Below are 25,862 nucleotides of genomic sequence, written 5' to 3'. Positions count from 1 at the left end.
TTCACTGGGTGGTTGTAAGAACTTGATTTAATCGTAGCAAATGGTTTCCCTTGCCTGAGGAACAATGGTGAAACTAACAGAGCAAGTCAGGGAGAGAGAAATCACTAGTAATTATTTCCACAGCAGGAATCCGCTGTTAATATAGTATGCATTGTCAAAATGTATGAGCACATTGGTGGTGGAGTGCACTTGGTTTTGTTTCAGCTACATAAGAATATTCATAATACAAACAAACCCTACAGGTAACACCATCTTTGGGACAAGATGATGACTTAATGGTCTCATAAAGAAACCATATCTGACTGAACTATTGCATAATATTTGAGTATTTGCTTTGCAGTATTTACTCATGCTGAATTTGATGTCTGTAAAAACCCTTACACTGAGTCGGTTTGCTGGTACTGCTTTCGCAAAAGAAAACTATCTAGAAAACAGAGTTTTCTACACGGTTCTGTTTTTGTACCCTGGGATCCCTGTTGGTGCTTTTACCAGCACTGTTACATCATCCCTGGGGCTCAGGTGTCTGGAACGGCAGTCAGGTTTACCAGCAAATAGACGCAGAGAGCGGTTTTTATGGCCATTGCCTATTAGGCGTTCAGAAGAGATAAATGTGGGGTTGATTATGTTCTCTGCTGCTGTCGAGAAGACAGAGAGCCACTCAGAAAAAGAGGTTGACCGCGGGTTTTCAGATGTGTGTTTGTACCACACCCAAGGCAAAGCTGCCCGCTGTGCTCTCTGCTGTGTGCTCTTATAAACAGATTTATTTATATTCTTCGCTACTGTCACACTAATTTGTGCTTGGTTTCAATAGCAGTCATACAAAACTGAAGGAGTGACACCTGAAATGGATGGCATATTGTGTTTATCTGGCCTTTTTTTTCTCAGTTATATTTTTATAATATGCTACTTATTGACGTTTTAAGCTCATGTTATTGTGGTGTGGATAATCATACATAAAGATAACCTGGATCCTGCGGTCCTCAGTTTAAATAGTGCCGGAAATGTGAAATTTTATCTCTTACAAGTTGACCATTGAAATTACCAACCAGAGGAATAATAAAAGCAGATGCCTTGTGACTTAGGCAGTGGAAATGAGCTGTTAATTTAAGTGGAGCTATTTAAAGTGTCTTTGGGAATTGCAAATATAGAGTAAAGTGTATTAGATTTTATGCTGGAGCTATTTCATGTTCATTGGACATAGAAACGGGAAGGCAGAAGAGGTAAAAAATAAGAGAGACAGATGAGACAAAATACTAAACGGGAGAAAATGTGAAAGAAAAGAGGAGACGAGAGGGAAAGAGCAATATAACATCCTCAGTAAAACCAACAGATAAAGTATTACAGGTACAAACAACCAACACCTTCATACCATCACGGAAGTATATACAGTATTATTTAATACGAGATGTATAAAGTGACTAACCTGACTCCGCCAGATAGATTTGCTTTGCATATCCATCTGGAAACCTTCCGTTGAAGTAATTTTGGGAAGGGGCGAAAATACTGGTTAGCTGATTGGCCTATGTTGGTGATAGACGGGCCAAATAAACCAATCAGATCAACGAAGCATATGACGTACTCGTCAACATGCTTCGTCGTCACTCGTAACAGAGCGACGACGAAAACACAACCACAAGCCAAGCTACTCTTGCTGCTGCAGGTAAAGGCTCGTTAGCTCAGCAAAGAAATGCTCTGTAATTCCGATAAAACTTGCTCGATAGCCACGCTAACGCTAGTTTAATCGGCTGAAGCCGCCATGTTCTTTAGACTGAACTGTCTTGCTTCTGGTTGCGTCACACCTCTACCCGCCTCAAAGCCAACGCTGATTGGACGTTCGTTTGGTGAACGGCTCCAAATTTTCTTTAACGGAGAGTAGCCAGACTGATCTGCGAGTGAAACCTTGAAAGCTCGCGAGATCAGGATGGTCTCACGAGGCTATAAAATGACAGCTAAAGAAAATAATAGAGGTTTTCTGTATAGAAGTGAATCTGTAAGCACCTGAATCCAAGCACCTGTAGGTGGTTGTCAGAGTGCGCTTGTAAGGTTATTTTATAAAAAAATGCTCAATAGCGGTTGTGAGGAGCCAAAGACCCGCCCTCCCAGAACACTGAATCAGAAATCAGGGGGAATCAGAACCTCAGATGCCCGGAGCCCATCCCACAAACCCTGAGATGCTACCTCTCCCACACCCTGCCCTCCATACCTAAGCCCTATCCCCATATTCCAGGGGAGAGCCCCAGACTCCCGGGACCCAACGCTCAGACCCCGACCAGGTGGCCCGCTCCTACTGTGAGTTGCAAGGCTATACTGAAATAATAGATTTATATCTATCAATAAATTGCAGAAACAATAACATATTTAATCACACTGAGGAATATAAACCTGTATGCTGACTGAAAAAGTCTTTAAATGAGTAAAAATCCCATGTCTGAGTGCCTGTGACTGCAGAATGATTTACGAGTTACGTGACACACACCCTCCCTCGTGTGCTTGGCCGGTGGCACTGTGAAGTGATTAGAACAGCAGTGCTTAATGAGGTAATTCATATAATTAATCAGTGCTAGATAACACAAGTGTAACTATAACTGAATTTCAAAGAGGAAACTATAAAGATAAATATTTTACTACAGGATAACTGATGTCACATGAGACATCCGGACAAGATGAGAAAAGAAACAGCTGAAAATGTGATCACGTCCTGTCTTTTGGTTTTGTTTTAATTTTTTGCTTCATTGCGGCCTTTTGGGCAAATATGTAGTATTCAGGCTGGAAGGAGAAGCATGTCAAAAGGGAGAGGATGCAAACTTGTAAAGTCACATCTCCATTATGCTCAGGGGCTGGAAGGACTGTGCCAAGTCAAGTGCCTTCCATGGAGAGCTCTGCATCTCAGTACAGTTGCATGATTTACAAGAGTATGAAGCGCAAAGTGGCTGGCTTTCGTACATATTTTGAATGCATCTTGAATAAATAAATACGAAGACTCAAATTAATTAGTTACTTTTTGTGATTAGAAGCAGGGTCAACGTCATACGGTTTGTGAGAGACAGAGCAGCAGCTGTAAAACAAGTTTTTACTATTTTAGAACAAGGACAAAATCATTACTGAATTGAGATTTTGAACTGGCTGTACTATCCTGCGTTAGCATTTAGCACAATTAGCACAGTAAGTCACGGTGAAGAAAAGTCTATTCCTATGAAGATTGTAAGTCCTTACTTAAACTCACAAGACTGCCAGCATTTCCAAATTGACTTGCTGTTTTACCAGTCTAATAAAACTACCCAAAAAGTCACACCTACAAGGAGTAAAAGACTACACACCTACAAAACTTCGAAGGGGTGCAATTCTGAGCTCTCGCTAAAGTCCAGCAATGCATCTGTAAAAAATACAGTTGTCTTTGAAAAAGCACAAACCTTTTGGGTTTCCTTTGATCTCATATATGAAAACATTGTGTTAATAAAGGGGAAAAAGCTAACTTTGAGTCTTCCTCTTACAGCAACAGCTTCAACAAGAATGTAGATTTGTGATTAACCGGCTGGCCGCTCTCTGGTCAGGGCCGGTCAAGCTTAAAATCTTGACAGAAAATCTCTCAGCACATCTCTTGCAAAGATGTCTGGATTCATGCATTTAAAGCAAAGCTTCTTTTTTTTACTCATAATTTCCGTAATATCCTCAATATCCTTTACAAAAGGTAATTAGTGGTGTTTCTGTTGGAAGCAGCTTCAGGAAATGTGAGCTCTGTCGGACAGTGTGTTGAATCTGAATATTACAACTGAATTTGTAAAAAGGTTATTAAATATTCAAGATATTGAGAACATTACACAAATCAAACTTATGTTGCTAATCCATCTTAAACCTTCTTAGCCCTTTTACTTTTTAAAACCACGGCTATAAAATCTAATTCAAGAAACCCAGAAGCATCAGCGCTAACTGAAGACCAAAAACCATTTAATATAACTGAACCTCTACACCTACAGCATTTATCCCTGCAAATTTATAAATCAGTGATATAGGCCTTCTTTATGTACTTTTTGTTCCCAGTCTCGCCTCACGCAGAACTTCTGTTCTATCCTCTCATGCGTCAGAAGTGGACAAAAAGCCCCTGGTACCATAATCTATATGTAACACTCGTGTCAATCATTGTACATTTCTGTAGAGCTTATTGATCTTATAATATATATGTCTTATTGATCCAACCACCCAGCAGGCCTTGGGTGGTGAGTGCATTACTCATTTAATTTCTTAGAGAAGTCTCATCAAAGGTTAGAAAGTGTAAAAGTTTCGAAAAAGAAATCTGACATAAGTGGATAGCATTGGTTGTTTTCCAAGAAAGTGCTTACTTTTCCTCCTCTCCTCTGTGCTGGACCCTCTCCTGCTCATTTTCAGCCATCACCCTCCTACACCGGCAGCCTTTTCCATTTCATACTCCTCAGCCTATGTGTGTTATGGCCCCCATAAAGCTGGCACGGTGGGATGCAGAGCTTCTGAGTCAGTGATGTGTGTCTGGGTGATATTGACCCACTGAGGCACAGAAAGACAGCAATATGCAGGAAAAGACTCCTTTTCCTTTTAGGCGACACAGTCTTCCTGTTGAAATGTGGTTTGGGACCATTTTTCTTTGAGATCAACCGTGTCTTTGTTCTTTATCAAAAAAAATCCTGTTAGTATTTATGGAATTCTCTTGCGTTTTTTCCAAAGAAGCTGCACAGACCCTGAAATTTTTGACTCTAATTGTTTTCTCTTTTTTTTTTTTGTAGAATTTCTTTCCTCCAGCTTTAGCTGTCTTTCAGAGACCTGTCAAGGGTAACACAATGTTGAAGGGAAAATATGTGTGAATGTAGTAGATTTTGCGGGAGAGCACACGTGTGCATATGTGTGTGAGAGGTTTTCTAAATGTGAGGAAATGGCCTCCAATTCCCAGCAGGCCGCTGTGTGCACATATGTTGTTCACACATCAAAGCTTTGCTGGCAGCACAACATCGCTGGTTTTTATTTAAACAAAACAGACCTCGTGTTCTGTTTTTTTTTTTTATGACTACAAAATACTTTTAAACATTCAGAGTCTTCGACGGTATAAAAATGTGAATCCTTGACATCGCTGTTCTTTTTACCGACTTTAATAAGCAACACCAAGGAATTGTGTGGGAGTAAGATATTTCCTAATTAATGTTGGAGCAAGACACTATCATAATCAGATGAGACGGATGTGAACAATGAGACATCCTGGCTTTGGAGTGTAATAATAATAAAAAAAAGACTCTAATGCTCATTGTTTTTTGTCTGCATATCCAATATCTCGCAAAACATATTCACACCGCTTAAACTTTTCCGCATTTGATCCTGCTGAAAACACAAACTTCAGTGTATTTTTTTTAATTGGGATTTGATATTAGAGAAAAAGCCCAAAATAATATCGTTGTGAAGTGGAAGGAGTATGATGCACAGTTTATGAACTGTATGTTAAAGTTTGTATGGGGTGCATGGTTGCTTTGTAAAATTGTGATATTGTGTATATGAAGTGACAACTAGGCCAAAATGATTCATATACTCTCTGTCTAATAGGAAGTCTTTTATCTTGACGTTTTCCTCCCTCCTCCCTTGTTAGTTTCTTTATTATTATTTCATTTTAGGTCATTTACAGGAGGACAAAAAATGGAAATCAGCCTAGGCTGTAACTGGGTGCATTTACAGAATCAGCTTAATTCACCAAGTTTGTGCATGCACACAAATAATTTAACTTCAGTTCACCTTTGCTCTCAATACGTTTGTGTTGTTAAAAATCCTTAATGTACAATCTCACTCTCAAGCAAATAAAATAAGGAAAATGAAATGAAAAGTTTTACAAATAAAAATCCCACCTAAGTCAGTGGTTTGTAGAGACTAAGGTATTGCTACAGTTATAGTCTCTGATGGTATTCATCTAACAAGTTTGCATGTTTTCATTGTGAAATGAGTCTGACGCCATACGATTTGAAAGAGGGTGTCTGTTTTTGAGAATAACAAGTTGTGGCACAGATTTTTAATTGGATTTCTGTCTGGACTTAGACTGGTCCCTTGTAACATATGAATGCTTTGATCTAAAACGGTGTATTAAAGCTCTGGCTGTATGTTTAGGGCTATTGTCCTGCTAGAAATCCTAATTTGTTTCACCTTCTAACAGGTTCTCATTCATGCACCACTTAGTCCTAATCTATCACACAAAGTCCCATTATGATACGTTGATGAATGTGGTTGTACTGTGGTAGCCATTCTGTGGCTTGCTGCAAATTTGCCATCTTATTTGTGCAAATCAAAACACTCCAGTGGGACTCCTTTTAAAGCAAGTACAAGGTCTTAAATAACCTCTTCAGCAAATAAAAATGAAAAAAAGCCTCTGCAAGAAAAAGCAGGAGGGATATCACGTCCACGCAGGCGGTAAACTTTCAGTAGATGCTGTTTTTGCAGAATCGACTATAAAATAAACAGAGTGTTTTTAATACCTCATTTAATTAATTTGTTTAAGCTTCCTTGCTTCCTTGCATACTCTAATGTGTGTGTGTGTGTGTGTGTGTGTGTCGGGGGGGGGGGGCTATATATATATATATATATATATATATATATATATATATATATATATATATATATACATATATATAAAAAACTCCTGTACTCCTGTATATATATATATATATATATATATATATATATATATATATATATATATATATATATATATATATATATAAACCTCCTGTACATGTCTGTGTGTCATGTTATCTGTGTACATCTTAAGCCACAAAGGTAATCTCACCTTCGGAACCACATGGTGACAGTAAAAGATTCTTGATTCAAACTTATTTTGTTTAATCTGTTTTCTTCCCTCTTTTGTGAAGGTGGCTGTACTCATATGTGCATGTACAGTCACCTCATGTGAGCCATTCTGAAAACACTTGGGATTAATCATGTTTCCCTCTTATGAGTCTGCAACAGCACAGCACCAAATCCATAAACTTTAATGTTTCCTGCGTAAACGCGGCTCTGAATGCAAATGGTTCCATTAAGAACCCCCACCCGCCCCCCAGTTGGGTTGTTTTTATTCAAATGCAGTAACTATTTCATCTATTTCACTCAAACAGCTTTCTGAGAAGCTCAATCAATACTCTTTGTCTGTCAGTCCAGAATAGATATATTCTGTCGTGCTACAATCATCCTTGGTGAATATGTTCAACAGAAAAGGCAGGGATCAGATAGGCAGGAATACTTTATTTCCCCCTTCTGGTTCTGCATGATAAATGTTCATTCATAGAAAGCAATTTTCTCTTCCTAACTGTGTTTTCATGTGTGCTGCTGGGTAAGCGGGAGCTTCACGCGTCACAGACTTTGAGACAATACTGCCATCTAGTGGTCAAAACCAGGTATTTTCTTTTTACTGAATCAACTACTGGCACTGATCATGTGATTAATACAAAACATAAATGACATGGTAAATCAAAAGTGCTCCTTCCAAATGTTGCTGTAATGATCCATTAATTACTGCGTTATTATTATTATTAATGCTGATATAACAATCCTAAAAATACTACTACTATTAATTAAGAATACTTAATAATAATTATAATAATAACCTAAGAATCATTTTATTATTTGAGTACTTTACAAGGTATCAAAATCTTATAAGATTAATTTTAAAGGATTATTTAAATGTCAATGGTTCTAGTGAAAGGCGAAACGAGGATCTGTATGGCAGGTTTTCAAAGGATAATTCATTGTAGTTAAGTTGGGGAAAATGTGTTGGAATCCATGGTTTTATTTCTGTGCAGTAGATGAAAATGAAGTGTGCTGCGTGGATTTTTATGGATTTGGCTGATGTAGAACTGGGTGGCATCAGACTCCAAGGTGGCAGATGGAGATAGTTTAGAATTAAAAGGAAAGGACTAAGCTCATAACCTTGGGGAGCGCTGCTAGATGGAGGTGAAAAGGAGAAGGTGGAGTTGCTGAAGTAAATGAACTGTTGTCTATTGTCTGGTTCTGAACAGAGCAGAGCCAGAGATGTTTGGTGGGGAATCCAGTGATGAGTGAACTTGTGGTTATAGTTTTTTGTTTAACCCTTTCTGATATAAAAGATTCTACAAGAATAATTATTTGAAAGTTTTGCCCACCTTGTGTTGAGAGCTACTCTGTGGTGGCCCTTTCATTTGTTTGCTCTAATGTCTTTCCCTTTTAAAAAAAAAAAGTTTAAGCATTTCACATGGTTTTGTTGGCGTTTCCCCTCACAGTTCTCCTTCCTGTTTGCTTCTTTCATCTCCAGGGACCAGCGATCCATATGTGAAGTTTAAAATCGGAGGGAAGGAAGTGTTCAGAAGCAAGACGATCCATAAAAATCTAAACCCAGTGTGGGATGAGAGAGTCAGCCTTTTGGTGGAAACGCTCAGGGAGCCGCTATATGTCAAGGTAAGTCTGTCTTTGAACTTCAGATGCTACTATGCCCAGACTTACACATTAATGTATTGTAAATGGGTTGTTTTTTTTGTTCTTTTATTTGTTTAAATCATTTTTACAGAAGGGATAAAAGACTGCTATTCATCCGCCGAGAGACCCGTTTATTTATTCAGTTTCAGTTTCAAATAGACAAAGACTGAAAATTATCTAAAAAAGCTTAAGTTTGTCTTAAGTCGTTACAACTTTGTGATGATCCTCTTTGGAAATGCTGCAGCTATCTGTATAAAATTTCTAATTTTTCTGGAAGATTTAGGTTTGAAGGTTTTTAACAGATTAATAGGACATCCTGAATGTATTACCAGGACATCCCTGTGTGGATTTTTAGGTGTTTGGGATAATAATTCTTGTGAATAAATCACCCTGTATCACACTTTGCATTTATATGTTTAAGTATTTTTTTGCATGTCTGACATTTGTTCATAGAGTTGGTAGATATAACTAAAGAATTGATAAAGATAAAAAAACACAATTAAGGCACCAGCATCACTTAATTAGCAAACAAAACGTCTAATATATTTGTGGTCTTTTTTTTAAAACAACTGTTCAGTAATAAATTGAAATTCTTAGGGTTTTCATTTCATAAGTGTGTTTTCACGATTGTGATTTTATTTTGTGAAAAAAACTCTTTCCATAGACTTTGAGATGATATGTTTAGTTCACTTTTTGATAATTCTTCCATGATTCCTGCATCTCCCAGTGTCTGATGTTAAGTGTGAAGGTCTATCCCTCTAAAACTGGACTTGAAATCCCACAAACACTGATCTGGGAGAATTGTCTGATGTTTTCAGACATGAGTTTCTGTTTACTGCACTATTTTAATCACATTATGAAATGGAGAAACTACGACCCATGGCTGTCCTCTTTTAGACTTTATTGCAACAATTAGACGAGTTACATCTTATCATTACTTGAACAGGATTTGAGAAATGAGAGCATTGCTAGCTTGAATTTTGATAAAAAAAAAAACAAAAAAAAAACGTCCAAACTTTGCTATTGTGTTTGGGATAACGGTGTAAAGTCTCAAATTATGAGGCCGTCATTTCCTCACATAGCTTGATGAAAGAAAATTGTGTCTGACATTAAAAGTAGCAGGATATTTATGATTTTCTCCTCAAAGTCGTTGTGTCTCTCTCTGCAGGTGTTTGACTATGACTTTGGACTTCAGGATGATTTCATGGGCTCAGCTTATCTCCATCTGGAGTCACTGGAACATCAGAGGTCCATTTGTGTCTTTTTTCCCCCCCTCGTCCTTTAAGTTATAATTTCTTTAAGCTGTTGTCATTAGTTTTTGTCACATCAGATTACATTTCCTGTATACACTGACTAATACCTTGGTGATAGCCAAGTCATATCAAACTTTAAAGAGACGTAAGTTCTAGTATGTTTTCAAATAACAACTTTTAAGACATTTGTAATCTGTTACAGTAAAGCTACAAACTTACACACTACAATTCTTTTTTAAAATGACATTTATTTGCATTCACACCCTTTAGTCTGAGATAAAATCACGTGCAACCAGTTGCCTTCATAAGTAGCCTAACTGAATAAACTCCATCTTTTGCAATCTAATCTCAATATAAATGTTTTTTTTTTTCTGTGAAATCTCCAGAGTTTTGTTAGAGAACATTGGGACAGATCAGAGATAACAGTTAGGGTAAGTTTAAAGCCAACTTAGTTTATAAAACAACATCATCAGATGCACTCTGCGAGATCTGAACGTCTCACAACGGACTGTCGGATCTGTCATCGGAAAATGGAAAGAGTTGTGTCATAGATGCAGATCTTCCAACATACTGCTGTCCACCTAAAATGACAGACAGGGCAATTACAACATTGACCAGAGAAGCAGCCAAGAGGCCCTTGGTTACTCTGGAGGAACTGCAGAGATGTGACCCTCTGCTGATAGGACAGCTATTAGGCAGGAAGGCTGCCAATGTAGCCTTTATGGTGGTGCATCAAGGAGAAAACCATTGTTGAATAAAAATTGTAAGAAGACACATTGGCATGCCACAAGCCATGCGTAGGTAAGTAAGTAATGTAGATACAGGTATACTTGACATGTACGTATATAAACCCGCTCTCTATGATGGCTGCAAGGACAAAATGACATAATCCAGTTTTTGAATTCCTGGTTTGGGAGTTCTTACAGCTTGGTCTTGACACATCATCTGGACAGAACCTGTTTCTTGTGTGGTGTCTGCATCAGGAGGGAACTATGAGGACTTCCAAAGAGTTCTGTACATAAGTCTCTTAACAGGGTTATAGGTCCTGGCTGGAAATAAGATGTTCTTGTTTTTGCCAGCTGGATTAAAATACCAGATTTCGCTGTTCTTGTGGAATATGTAGTGGCATTAAGCTGACGTATGGAAGAAGGTGCTCTGATCTAATTAGACATAAAATTAAACTTTTCGGCCTACATTTTAAAAAAACAACAACATTGTACATCATCTTTAACAGAACTATCAGATCATAGGTAGTTGAGAGGAATGGATGGAGATAAGTGCAGGCAAAACCCTTTAGAAAACTTGTTTTATTCTGCATTGACTTAACACTGGAGCTGCTACTCACTGTCAGAACTGGCAGGAAAACAAACCTGAACATGCATCAAGTGAATCATTTAGATCAAATCAAATAAATGTGTCATAATGGTCCAGTCAAAGTTCATACCTACATCCTATTGGAAACCTGTTGCAAAACTTGAAAAGTCATCTTCACAGAATCCCCATTCAGTCTGAAGTTGAGCTATTTGGTAGGATGGCCTAAACTTTCAGTTTGTAGATTTGCAAAAACTGATAAAGAATACAAATGGGGCTGAATACAAGCGTAGGCCACGCTTTTAAGATACATGTGTAAAAATATATTTAAAAAAGAAACACAGCATCATTTTCTTTTCACTACACAAAAAAAAGTCAAAGTACGTTATATTACAGTTGTGGTTGTAGCGTGACATAACTTGGAAAGTTTAAGACGTATAAATGCTTTCCCAAGTCTCTGCATCCTGACCGACATAATTATCTTCTGCAAAGACAGTCTGTGGCTGCCCTCTTGTGGTAGACTTTTTCATTTGCTCCACAAGGAATCTCAAAAGTAGCAATGCTTTAATTAATCCAAAATTTAAACCCTCAAACACATTTTACTTGACATGTCATTTCTCAAGGCTTTGTGTTTCATACTGTGGTGATAATTAAATCATTTATTTCTGAAGGGGAAAAAAAGGAAAAATGTCAACACATTTCCCTGATGGAGTAAGACTAAATCTTGGTTCAGGCTCATTTACCAGCCAACATTTAGACTTAATATTCCAGAAAGATCCCAGCTGTTTGAGCTGCCGTCTTGTCCTTTGTATCTGAAAGGAGTCATGGTGATAGTTAGAAGCCACTGTAATAAACAGCGGAAATTTAGGTATGCCATCTAAGTTTGCTGGCTTGAGACCACTTTCATGACTCACTGTGACGTTTGATTGGACTATGGATGCATCTTGGTCTGTCAGCATTTTTCTTTATGTGAAAAGTCTAACTGTCTGCTGTGAAAATGTCATGGCCCCAAGTATTAGAGACAGACATTTAGCTCCCCCCCCCCCCCCCACAAACTTTACTGCACCAGTGCTGTTAGACTGTTCTTCAAATGTTTCTAGGATGTACTGAAATTCTTGATCAATTCAGAAGTTTCATCTGATGTTGACCTTTCAGTATTTGGAGGTTGTAACAATGTTTTTATGTGAATCCACTCACCCTTTGACAATTGATCACAAATTCCTAATGTTATTAATCCATAACTTCAGCATCTTAAACCCGTTGCTGCTTAGTTTGCATTCTTGCCTTTTGACAGGTTGCTCCAATCTTAGAACGTCTCTCCCCAAAGTTCTTGATTTGATAAATGGTTGATCTGGGTCTAATCTTATTAGCAGCAATCAGTCTTGCCTGTGAAAGTCGTTTTGAAACAAACTAACGACGACTGGACAATTCTTTAGCCGCACGTTTGTGCAAATAAAATCATTTGAAACATGGCCTCTTTTAGTGCAGCCATTTAACTTTTCTAACTCAGCCAGAATGACAGAGTGATATCAGCTTTATTCTCATTAACACCTTAGCCTAAGCTAATCATGAGACGGCAAAAAGGAAGCTGGTCTTTTTCGTATGTTTTGCTGTAAACTTTTATACATTTTTCAAAAAATATATAGATATTTATTTCTTTATATATGGGTGTTTGTATGGGAGTTTTAAAATGTTTGCAGATGCTCCCGCTGTATATTTTTCATGGTAAGGTTTTGCATGTGAACACGTTGGCCTCTCCATCCTTGTAGGACGCTGGATGTGACACTGGACCTGAAGGACCCACAGTACCCTGAACATAACCTGGGAAGCCTGGACCTTTCTGTCACTCTGTCGCCAAAGGAGGGGGACATCCGGGATGCGGTAAAACATTCATGTCAAATCTGTGGGGATTATTTAATTATCTGATTTTTTTCCCTTTACACAACAGATGTCCTCCCTGTTTTCTAGATTATACGGCAAATCTTCACCACCAACTAGAAATAACCCCCCTTAAAAACTTAAAAACAGTTCAGTACATTGCAAAAGTATTTGTCGTTTTGTCTTCTTTCAACCACAAATGTACCAATATCATTTTTGGGATTAATGTGATCAACACAAAATGGCATATAAATATTATAGGATTATGAGGATAGTCCAAGGCGGCTCTCATAATAATTTAATTTAAGAGCGTTGCGTGCATTTATATAAAGTCATCTTTGTTCTGATACTCTCTTTACCCTGATGGCCATAAATAAATTCCAGTGTTACCAAAAGTCAGTGAATTTGTGAGTAGATTGAAATTTAATCTCAGTATAAATATATCTATTCTGTGAAGGCCTCAGATGTTCACTGGATAATACAAGCCAACAAGCATTGTCATGAAGACTAAGCAATGCAGCAAATAGGTCAGGGATAAAGTTGTGGAGAAGTTTAAAGTAGGGTTGGGGTTTAAAACGATATCCCGACCTTTAAGCGTGTCACCAAGCTCTGTTCAATCACCTGAAAATGGATCAACGCTGCACACGCTGAAGGCGAAGCGGCAGGATGATGTTCTGGGAATGCTTTCTCACCAGCTGGGACGTGACGGCGGGTCAGAGTCGATGGGAAGATGGATGGAGCTAAACACAGGGCAATACTGGATGAAAACCTTTCAGGATTTGATAGAATTGAGGCCGCGATGGAGATTCAGCGTCCAGCAGAACAGCTGACATGCATCCAAAGTTAAAATCATGTCGAATTCTCATTCCACGTTGTAATTATGTGCTACTTTGCGTTGGCCTATTAAATAAAAGAAAAATACAATTGAGTCTGTGGTTGAAACAAGACAAAATAAATGAGCTTCCTCCCAGAAGCTCTATAGACTAACAGAACTACATAAGTTAAATATTCCTGAAAAAATGCTGTTAGCTACATCAGAAGCACATGAAGGTAACGCCGAACTGGAACGTGCTGGCTTGCTTCAGCCACAGTTTCTGGAAAGTTTACAAGTCAGCAAAAACAAAGGCAGAAACACAAGAGCAGTTCATTTGTTGTGCAGAAAAGTTGCATGTTCAAAGAGTAGAAGATCTTCTTCCCTAATTATTTTTGGCTCGCGCCTCTGTGGAAATGCTCAGTGACTCGCAGTTGCATTTATTTCTGTTCAATTATTTGTTTGGTTAATTGGATTCTAACATGTTCTGCTCCAATCAGGGCAGAGCCATGAGGGACATATTTTATTCCTTTTGATCTGATGTCTTAATTCTGTTGCTTATTCGGGGCTCTGGTTCACAGAGCCCCCTTTTGACAAAACAAATCAACTCTATTTAGGTTAAGCATCATTTTGGATATCTCCTGCTGTGAAAAGAATAAGGTTGGACCGATCTCTGTTGCCATCTAGTGGTGTGCGAAAGAACCAGACGATTTAGATTTTCAACATAAAAAATGTTTAATCGTGAATCAGCATGGAGTTGCTGATTTGCGAGCCATCATTGTGCAAAAGTCTTGAGCCACTCTTGATTGTTTTTTTCTTTTTTGTATTTTCATTTAAAAAAAATGTCTTTAGAAGTTTAGATTTGTGAGTCTTTCAGGTGCATGATCAGATTATATGGAAACTTTTGTCTACTGATATTATTTATTTATTTATTGTAGCCCGGATCACACAGAAGACTCCATCGGTACAAAAGAGCACTAAAGAGGAAGCCTTACACAAGTATTCACACTGTTTTGTATCTATGCATAACAGACAACCTGGTAAATCTCAATAAAATCTTTAAATCACAAAATATAGAAATACATCCATAATTGAATTTGTATAGTTTTAGGTGTTTTGTCTATATCTAAGGTTTTAAAGGTGTACTAAATTGTTTTTCACAATCATAAACTTTAACATCTTATAATAAGAAAGACGTTGTGGAATCTGTGCTGTGTTTTTTCTAATACTTGAGTATAAATTTTAAAATAAATTGTAAAATCTGGTAAAGAGCCGACCGACTACTTTTGAGTTGGCATAGCTTGAATAATGGATAATTATTTTAAAAAAAACTGACACAATAAATAACTGATTAGACATAATTAGGTGCTTAAGTTTAGAGACAGTTTAGGCGGTCTGTTGATACGGTGAAGTCCAAAAGTATTCACATCCCTGGCAGATTTAGATTTCTAAATGTTTTCATTCAACCAAGACGCTTGTTTCCGATGAAAATTAAAACAGCCATCGCTCAAGATATATGTAAAAGTAACATCAAATAATTTTTCATTAAAAATTACATACACTCTTTTTAGTGAAAATTTAAAAAATCCCAAACATTGAGGTTTGAAAATCCACTTTTTTACATCCCCTCAGGGATTCCCTGTAAGATTCAAGTCACTGTTCTGGCTGGGCCTCTCCAGTACGTTAATATCACTTTCAGTGAGAGGAATCATTTTGGTGAAATTAAACCTCAATCTGCCGAGGGTATGATTAAATTTAGGTTAAACTGTATCAACATATATGAAAACATCTAATACTTATCAATGTGATGTGCATAATAACTGAATATATGATTTTAATCAGTCAGGCTACACTAGCATTTGCAAACATATCTTAGCTTGTCTTTAAGTGAGTTCTTACAACATTTGTTAAAACTGGACAAGTGAAGCTGAACAAATTATATTTCGAGCAATACATATTTTATGTAAGCGGATCTGAACTGGATCGGTTTGTTTTGATTTGGCTCAGTCAAAGCAAACTAAACTGAATTAAAAGTGAATTAAAAGTGAAGCTGCTGCTAAAGCAAGAAGCCAAAAAAACAAACACACAAATCCATTATATATATATATCTAGTGTGAGGCAGAAAAAAACCAGTTTATACGGTGAACATCAAGAATGTGCCTTTGACTATAAACAGAGGGAAACTGATATTGTGAGGGAGGAAACAAGTAGAACAAAACCAGAACCATGTGTTCAGGGAGAGCCGACTAAAACGACTGAAACAAGCCGGCGAATAGGCGGAGGAAATCTGACATGAATACAGAACAAGAGAAGAAGCAACAAGTTTGAACGTCTGCGTGATCCCAACAAGATCTCAGTCTGAGCCACAAGGGACATTATTTTGGAAACAAAGTCAGACCAAAGAAAACCACAACAAAACGCAGGACCGTGACAAAACGAACAAGTCTGGGGAACTATTCTAAGTGGCAGATGAACTTTAGCTCAGAAGATTTAAAAAAGATTTAAAAGAAAGGGACATGTCCTGAGAATGCTTTATCTGTTTACTGCTTTATGCCCAACATCAGAAATGGTCTCAATAAAAGTCTCGCTGCCGAATGCAAAAAGTAGAGCAATTTCGAAAATGATTCACCTACTTTACTGATATAAAGTTAAAAATGGTCAGACAGGGTGAAGAAAGTGCTTATTTTGTTTTTGAGTATCGTTTTGATACCAATGTAGGCTGGCTTTCTATGTCTAATTCACAACTAAAGTTTCCTCAAGAACATTACAAAACTATCAGATCCAGTTTATCTACAGATAAATTAGGTCCAATAATAAAAACAGGCACAAATATTCAAACTAGATCCTAGTTACATAACAAAGGAGTCGAGTTTGGTTTATTATACGAGTTGCTTAAACCTTTTCTCCAGCTAAAGACACCCAGAGTCATTAATGGTTGCAGCAATCCCTCAGATGTAGAGAGCAGATGAAGGAACAAGAAGCATCATGGTTGAACCTGTTGTGTGTTCTTGTACACTTAAGGTTAGATTTATATCATTTTAGTAATTTCTGAGGCACTGGCTGTAAACTCGGGCTGCATCTGAATAGCTCTAATATCAGCTCCTAGCTCTTGTTCCTTGACCTTTCATGAGGTCAACAGTAAGGACTCTGTCGTGGGTAGGAAGCTGTGGACTGCTGTGCTGATTTCAGACAGCCTCTAACTCAGACGTAATTATGTGGCAGTAAAAGACGTCGTGAGGTTCCTTAGGCTAAACTAGCCATGAGAGGAAGCATACAGGCTTCTTTTCCTACCTCCTTCCTTACTGACTGCACTCTCTGGACAGCACTTATCATGGCGCTCACTGATGCACCTCTACTTTGGCCAAAGAGTCCTTACTCTATGAGGGTATTCGGTTAGACCAGGGGTCTGCAACCTGTGCCTCTGGAGCCGCAAGTGGCTCTTTGGACTTCCCACAGTAGCTCTTAAAAACCTTGGCTACAAATTATATTTTTATTATGGTATTTAAATATAATAATGATAATAAATGCAGGTTTTAGCAGTTTTTTTCTTGTAATAATTGCTTTTAATTTTCACAACAGAATGACGCTAAAAGTGCCAGTAATATTTAATTTTAAATCAGTATTTTTTTTCATTACGTTGGAAACTGATTTTCTTTTACATCATTATCCACAAATATTAACATCCCGTCGATCCTCTTTTTTAAAACCTCAAAATAGACTTAAAGGGCGTTTCTTTAACGATGACAACAGATTTCCTACAGTTGATCTTTATCAAAAATTATGACTTGTTTTTTTTTTTTTTTTTCAAAAGGCCAGGCAACATTTGTGGCTCTGAACGAGTTTAATTCAAGTGGACTGTAGGTCTATGTGGCTCTTTAGACTGTAAATGTTGCAGGCCCCTGGGTTAGGCCCTTGCTGCTGCACACATGATTTTTCCAACAAAATATATGAAGCAAACCCCACAGATTTGGGGGGTCTGTTTAAGATGCAAAGCTTTAGTTTTTTTGTTGTTTTTTTTTGCCGTGATTGCATAACAATGGAATCCAAAGTCAGATGTAAGAAAAAACAATACAATAACAACAGAGTGGTCTGTGCTGTTTGGAGACCAATTTAAGCTTAATGAAAAAAAAGTTAAAGCAGGAAAGTAGCACTGGGTCTTGATTTGTCATTCTGTGCAATTTATAATATATCTGATTAGTGCAGAACAAGAACAGTGTAGGAAAGAAACACAATAAAACATAAAAATATATCATAAACTTTACCACAACATCATTGAAACAGTATGAGATTATTATCAGTGCGACGCAGAGTTTTCTTCAATAGTAAATGGAGAACGTTTCTTAAGGATATTGGAAGGACATGAAGAAGTTAACTATGGATCAGGACGAGTTCATAATTTCAGGACGCCGTCTCAAATGAAGCTTGTTTTCATACTAACTCTTTACTTGCCTGATGCACAGTTTTCCATTTATGTTCATATGATTTATTCCTCCTATTCTAGCAAAACATAGGGATGAGAGTTGGCTCGTGACTTTTGCGCAGTGCTGGGCATATTTCTTTCATTTGACAGCTTTTTTGTGATGCTTATGTTTACATGTTATGAAAGAAACCTAATAACAATAACATGAGCCAAAACTGACTGTGAGAAAAAACGTTTTGTGGACACACATTCATTTTCTATTAAATGGCATAAAAAATGATAAACCCTTGGCAGTAAAGAACTTAAATCTCAGCTCGTTTTTTCATAAGAAAAGACCAAGAGTTATGAAACATGACAAGGAGATATAAAGATAAAGTGTGTTCTTTTTTCATCGGTAAGGCTCGTCAAAAGGTATTCCTGGTTGCTGGGCAATATTTTTGTATTAAAGTGATGAAATGAACCAAAGAGCTGTTTTCAGTTTTATTCAGATATTCAGATTAAAAAAAGTATAAATGAAGATAGAAATGCTGTAGGAATGGCACAGATTCGATTTGCTGTTTACTTAATGCGAACATGTGTGTCTTTGCATGCCTGGTTATATAACTACATCACTACACCATGTAATAACTCTGCTAATACGCCCTCTGCCTACATAACTTGCATGATGGGAAACACCCCCACTTTCCTCATCTAACTCTCACTTTGCTTCAGGCGAGGGCTCTGATCTGAACTTTGTGCACGCCATGCCCTTTTACCCTTCACAAGAGGACAGTAGGAGGCGCTCTGTAACCGCTTTGTCTCATTTACAGACCATGCTTTTGAGAAGAAACTGGAAACGATCTAGTAAGGTAAACCTTAAACAACATGTAACTCGCCAACCCTCCCGATTCTGCTGTGACTCCACTACCGACCGCACTTGCACCTCGCCTATCCTTCCTCACTGGTGTTCTGGTACATGGATGGAGTCTCCCCGGCCCTATCCCTCCCATCCTCCTTTTCTTCCTTCCACGATGGTTTCAGCATCCATTATTTTTCCCTCAGTTTCCATCGTCACCCGCTTATTTTCCACAAGCTGCAATATACTACCCACGAGCTGCACAAACAGAGGGCATGCACACGTTGTGGTATTTGGTTGCTTGTGCAACCAAATGTTGGCCGTCATGAGGTGAGCACACATCGAGGGTGGAAGGATTCCTGAAATTGTCGTATATTACTTTATTTTACTACAGCACTTTGCTGAAACACGGCTTGTGTTTCTGTGACGAAAGGGAATGATTTGATGTTGACAAATAACTTCTCACATTATTACAATAAAATTAGACATGGGCATGTAAAGCCAAAGGAATTATTGAATGCGTACCAAACCACAGGACCCATGGGTTTACCTGTTTTAATTTTTTTTACTTACTTTAAAAAAAAGAATTGCCATACTGACCCATAGTAAAAATAAAAATTAGCTTTTTTTAATGACACTGGAATGTTTTAGATCCAAAATGTTTTAGTATCACATCAACATAACCTGAGTAAATACAAAAAGCAGTTTTCAAATAATGGTGTCATGTACTTGGGGAGACAGGCTATCCAAACCAACATGTCTCCATGTGAAAAAGTGATCACTCCCTAAACCGAGCCACTGGGTTGTGTTTCTCCTGGCAGGAACTGCCGTCAAGCATCTGTTAGAAGTGGCAGCTTTTCTTTTACTTTGCTCTGGAGGATTTTGACCAACTCTTTTTTTTTTTACAGAACTGCTTCAATTCAGACACATTGGCAAGTTTTTGACCCTGAATAATCTGTTTATGGTTTAAAGAGTTTGTGTTGTGTCGTCCAGTTCCTGGAGAAACAATCCCACCACCACCACGTGTTACTGCTAGTATTGTTTTTTTTTCTGAAATGTGGTGTTAGTTTTAGGATGCACACCTTCCTGCAAGATTCCACTTTTGTCTCATCTGCCCTCAGAACATTTTCCCAAGAGTGTCGAGGATCTTTTAGATATTTAATTGGGCAAATACTCCTTTTGGCTTCAGGAGTCTTCCACGGCTGCCATTTTTGCCCAGTTTCTTTCCTAATGTTGAGTCAGGACCATTGACCTGCAGTGTGGCATGTAGAGATTTAAATGAGGTTCTGACTTCTTTTCCAACCTGTTTGGGTTGTAGAGATGCACTCGGAGTAATCCTGCTATGCTGGTCACTCCATTTACAGATATCTGCTCTCCCTATGGTTTGTTAGATTCTCAAAGCCTCGAAAATGGCTTTGACTTTGTTACTGATCTGTTTCTTGAAAATCATGTGATTGTGGGACAGTGTACTGCTTTTTGAGAACTGTTAGTATTTCCTGCTTCTGCGGGTCAGCCAGTAAGACGGCCTGGGTATGGCTGGTAAAACCGAACCGAAACAATGTGACAGATCACATTAATCCATGATTTAAAACGTGATACTGTTACTTTTTCACATAGGGCCATGTTGGTTTGCATAGGTATTTTCCCCTTTAATAAAAAATTATAACAATTGAAGACTGCATTTTTTTATTTACTGTGATTGTATTTGTCTGATGTTAAAGTCTGTTGGTGCGACAGAAGAGAGAAAAAAAACATCTGTAATGGTCAAATAGTTTTTCACTGTACTGCGATTAAAATTGTGCAGGTTTTCTGCTGAACATCTCTGCAAGTATGTGTGCTTCTTCACCTTTGACGTGCGCGATATATTGCAGACTCTGTGTAAGAAAATAAAGCAGTTTATTTGTATTTAAGACTGTTGAAGAGTCTTGCCCGGCCAAAACAGCTGGGACTTGTAAAACTTTGCTTTTAGGTGATTTTAGGTATTGCATTCTTGAACTTTTTTCTATTAGTTGCATATATAGTTTTGACATTATTTTCTGTATTGTTTATGGCCATACTTAGAATAAAGCGCTGCATTTTAATGTTTTTTGTGTGGCTTTTGACTGATGTCGGGTTAAACATGAAGCATGCTGATTCAGACTCTTCCTCTTATTATTTGCTTGTGCATGAATCCTGTAAACTGTTCCTTTGTCAGCCTTATTTAGCAATACTGTTCAAGACAATTTTGTTCTCAAAATTGGACCGGCTTCATTTGCTCACCTTAAGCTTCTTTCAAGGTGTCATGTGACTAAGAAGAAAAGGTGAATTTTCAAACCTGATGATGAGTCCTTTCCAGCTGCTCCTTTATTTCGGGCCTACCACAGCAAATCATTCAAACTTGCACACAGACTCAACAGACATTTTAACACCAGGATTGATGACCATGATCCGCTGCTTTAAAGCCACAGGCCACTACACCACCATAGACGGATGCCGTGTTTGAAAACTTAATTGCGTGTTTACTACATCCCCTGAATCGAGGTGAACGTCTCTAAAACTCATGTTAAAAATGTTTGCTTAGTATGCCAGGATGGATTTGAGAAAAAAAAAAAAAAAACTTCTGTGGAGTGGTTTCCCAAATATTTTGAAGCATCAGAACTGGGCCACTCCACCTGTGTCTAGGGAATTAGCTGAAACAAGGGACTTTGCACTGCTGCTTTCTGCCTCCCTGTCTGCGTGCTGGACTGCACAGAGGTCACGAGTATTTTCAAGCAGCCCAGTTTAAACTATTTTTACTTTTACAAGTGTCAAAGCAACTTTAAGCCTCCGGCCTCTCGGTGTCACTCTGAGGTTTGTACCTGGTGGGAGTGGTGTGCTTGTGGAGAGAGAGAGCTGGGCGTTTGCATCTTGGAGAGGCCCTAAAGGTTGGAGGTTCAATACTCAGTCTTTCACTCTGGGACCCTGAGCAACACTCTTGACCACAGATTGCTCCCTGTGCGCCACTCATTGCTGGCAGCACACTCCTCCCTAAGGGAGGAGTAATTTCCCCTCTGCGGCACTATAAGGGAAATCTTTATTTGAATTCTGTCATGTTGCAATGCATTATTGAGATTTTGTATGAAAGTCCAACAAAACATGTTTTTTTTTTATAAATGGTTTTCTGAATTTAACAAATAAATATCTGAAAATCTGGCTTCCTGTTCAGAACATTGCAGGTCCCCTTTCCACTGCAATTACAGCTACAGATGTTAAGGAGTAGATCTCTACCAGATTTGCACATCTAAAGGCTGATTCCTTTTTTTTTTTTTGCCTACCCTTCTTTGCGTTATACTGTATCTCAAACTCACTCCGATTGAATGGAGAGCGCCTGTAAACATTAACTGATTAGTTTTGCCACATATTTGCAAATGGATTTGGGTCCGGACTTTGACTAGACCAGTTTGATACATGAAGATGCTTTCTCTTAACGACTCCATTGTGGAATCAGCTTCATGTCTGGCCTGTCACCCACTTGGAAGGTGGACCTTCTCACCAATCTCAAGTCTTTTGCAGCCTCTAAAAGATTTCGTGTTTTTTTTTTCCATGATTACTCTGTGTTTAGCTTAATCCATCTTAGCATAAATTCCGATCAGCTTCCCACTTCCTGCTGAAAAAAACCCATCCTCACAGCATTAGGCTGCCACCACTATGATTCAGTGTAGGATTGCTGTGCAGGGTCACACAATTGTTGTCACCTGAAAGCAACTGGTTGGCATGCATCATAAGTATCAGAGTAGATGTGGGCTAAATGGAAATGCACGACACACTTTTTATGTTCTTTTTTGTTAAAATTTGGAAAACCATGCATGCTTTTCCTTCAGCTTCACAGTTATGTGCTTCTTTGTGTTGGTCTATCAGATAAAATCCTAATAAAATGCACCAAAGTTTGTGATTGCAACATGACAAAGTGTAAAAAAAAAAGAAGCTTACGGGGTATGAATACTTTTGTGAGACGTGTTCTGCTAGCCTGAACGGTGACCTCATCATTAGCATACAGCAGCAAGTGAGCAGAATTAATGGAAGATGTGGGAGTTACTGCATGGCAAGATGACTTCATTACGGGGAGCTCTTCGCAACTGTTTAATGTCTGGAGAATGGAAATTAAGAGGCTCTGTCTCCAGATCAAAGGCCTGCACTCACGAGGCAGGGTTTGTTCATAGTTTAATGAAATTCACCCGCAAAACAAAAGCTATGCTAATAAACTCTGCCTAACGAGGAAGGAGGAGAGGGAGAGGGAGCGAGAGACGGAGGGAGGATTTGTATTTGCTTGACAAATAAATAGCCAAGATTTTGTTTCACTGAAGGATGCTGTCATGATTCAAAGAGAGGTTAAATAGGCCTTTAAGAGCTAAAAAACATCAGAGGGAGAAACAGACGCGGGGAACCTAGAAGAATCAGTCTGGATTTCAGTTTACAACACTTTTAGAATAACAAATGTAACATCAGATATGTTCTTTAAACCAAATTGTCAGCAAACGTTTTAAACCATATCTACACATAGGTTTAGTGCTGGCACCACACAAAAGGCCAGAACAATGTCATGTGATATTCATAATAGCACAGTCTGTAAGCAGATATCTCTAATTTCCCAGTAAAAAAAATATATTTCAGATTTTAAATTCTACTGGCTGGTACCAAAATGTTTCGACTGCTAGGATTTTACTAAATAGTAGCTATTTAGTCATTTACTAACTTAGTTACTACATAATGTGACGTGAGGAGATTATTCCGTTTTGTTCCTGTTTGAGATGTTTTGCTTGGTTGTTCTGTGAATTTATTTGAATCTGGTTTTATCCCTAAGGTGTAGCAAAAGGCCCAGCATTTTTGGTTTTGGGGTGACGTTTTTCCATACCGTGTTTGCCCACTGTGCGTCTGTTCCATCCATGTGCTGATAAGCGATTCTCTTTTGTGAAAATAACTCCTTATTGGTGCGTATGTTTGTTGCTGCAGTATCAGAGTATGAGGCTGTCGGATGTGCACAGAAAGGCCCAGCTCTGGCGAGGTATCGTCAGCGTCAGTCTGATAGAAGGTCGCAACCTGCAGCCCATGGACGCCAACGGCCTCAGCGATCCCTACGTCAAGTTCAGGATGGGTCATCAAAAGTACAAGAGCAAGGTAAAGGCATAGTTACTCAACATGTCCAACACATAAAGGACTTCATCTTATGTAATAGTAATATTAATAAAGCTTTAAAGATGTAATTTTAACTAAATAAAGACATATTTATTTTTAAAGCCGGGTTGCATGAATTTCCCAATGAAGCCTGTCCTTGGACTACTTTTTTAGACATTTTGTTCAACTATTAAACAGAAATATCTTGTGCTTGTTTGAATATTAATGACAATAAAATCAGCTTTTTTTTAGTAGTACTTAAATTTTCCTTTTCCCTGCTTAATCCCTCTTATGCTTCTACTTCTCTTTAGTACTTCTCATAAAACATTTTTTGTTTGTTCGAAAGGCAAGAAAATGTAAACCTTCTGTTTCCTTCTTGAACAAAGAAAATCTGTTTTTTCAGCTTACTTATTATAATACCTTTTTTGGATCGAATACTCTGGAAAAACTATAACTTAAATGTATTAAATACAAAACATTTACAGTTAAGCCCCACATGTAGGTTTAAGGCAATCTTTTATTTTTACCAACATATTTCTTCTGACTGGAAATGATATGAAGACTTTGGAAGTATAAGGAGAGACGGTTGAGTAAAAACTACAGTGCAAGTATTTGTAGCCCATTTTTTGCACATTTTGTCACATTACACCTCCAAACATGCGTAGATTTTGGAGGAATTGAATCAGAGTTAAAGATTTGGGTGATGAGAATGAGGGCTTCATACCTAAAAGATTTGAAGCTCATCTCTGGTTGAAGCATTCAGAAAGCTGCTCAGCATTTATACTAGTTTCTCGAATAGTGAAAGGTATTACAGGTTGCGCAAGAGCAATTGTCCAGAAAATGCGTGCCTTCTAAAATCCTTCTAAATGTGACAACAGCACCCCCTGCTGTTTGGTCTGTACCTGCAGTTAATAGTATAACTAGAAAGACGTCTCTAGGAGAATAATATTAACTTCTAAAAAAGAAGTATAAAACTTTATGTAGCTGATGTTTGTCTTTAGTATTAATCGGTTGATATTATTTTTGCTGTATTTTCAACTCATCTATTTTGAGTCTCTTAATTTTATTAATGATGAGGTTTGTGTCTAATTAAAAGTAACATTTGCCGTCTTCAGAGAGAAGGAGCTGTGTCCACAGACAGTGAACATTTTTGTTTCATCCTGTGTTCTGACTACAGGTTTGAGTCAGACTAAAAATATTTTTGTATTGTTAATATTCTACAGTATGTAAAGTGTGGCAATGTTGAAATATTTTAGTTTTGAGAAACCATTGTCATGTAATGCATTGAAGTGTTATACATTTTAAAAGGGATTCTTTGTCATTTCAGAGTGGTGGCTTTAACACATTGAAACAGAAAACAACAAAAGTTACATGACTTATTTTGTTGGACTGGGGGACGATGCACATCCTTAATTCTTCAAAGGGGGGCACAATAGAAAACATTTGAGAACCACTGATTTATATAGATTTGATATTGTATTGCCAATTTTTTTCACTGAAAATTGAGAATACTTTAGATAACTGGCATGGTAGTGATTTGTTTAAGACCCAAATTATAACAAAGCAAATGCTTGGGGGATGTCGTATTTAATGATAAAACTGAGAACTCACAGAACACACGGGAAACAGGCAGGAACCAGGGCGACAGCAACAGACAGAGAAAGAGTTTAAATACTATGTAATGGTGACATGGAAATGGGGTGAGTATAATCAGCTAAATGAATGGCAGCTGAGTGGGAAGGAAGGCTAAGAAGCAGAGGAGATTAGACTAATGGCGTC

At 37.9% G+C, this 25,862-nt stretch overlaps 1 protein-coding gene across 7 annotated transcripts in view; it reads left to right on the top strand.

The window, feature by feature from the left end:
- The window catches only part of mctp1a (multiple C2 domains, transmembrane 1a), a 179,922-nt gene that overhangs the window by 75,283 nt on the left and 78,777 nt on the right, over positions 1-25,862 (top strand). For 5 of the 7 annotated variants that reach the window (XM_036144423.1, XM_036144425.1, XM_036144429.1 and 2 more), the window contains exons 3-7: positions 8,285-8,427; positions 9,614-9,693; positions 12,779-12,890; positions 18,928-18,966; positions 23,922-24,086. In XM_036144423.1, the coding sequence (XP_036000316.1) occupies positions 8,285-8,427; positions 9,614-9,693; positions 12,779-12,890; positions 18,928-18,966; positions 23,922-24,086 (539 nt within the window). The remainder of the gene's footprint in view (positions 1-8,284; positions 8,428-9,613; positions 9,694-12,778; positions 12,891-18,927; positions 18,967-23,921; positions 24,087-25,862) is intronic. The other 2 variants (XM_036144424.1, XM_036144426.1) reach the window with 1 other exon arrangement.

The sequence above is a fragment of the Fundulus heteroclitus genome, chromosome 12, assembly GCF_011125445.2.
Source record: "Fundulus heteroclitus isolate FHET01 chromosome 12, MU-UCD_Fhet_4.1, whole genome shotgun sequence".
NCBI classification, from domain to species: Eukaryota; Metazoa; Chordata; class Actinopteri; order Cyprinodontiformes; family Fundulidae; genus Fundulus; species Fundulus heteroclitus.
This window is presented reverse-complemented; position numbering and strand designations above follow the sequence as displayed.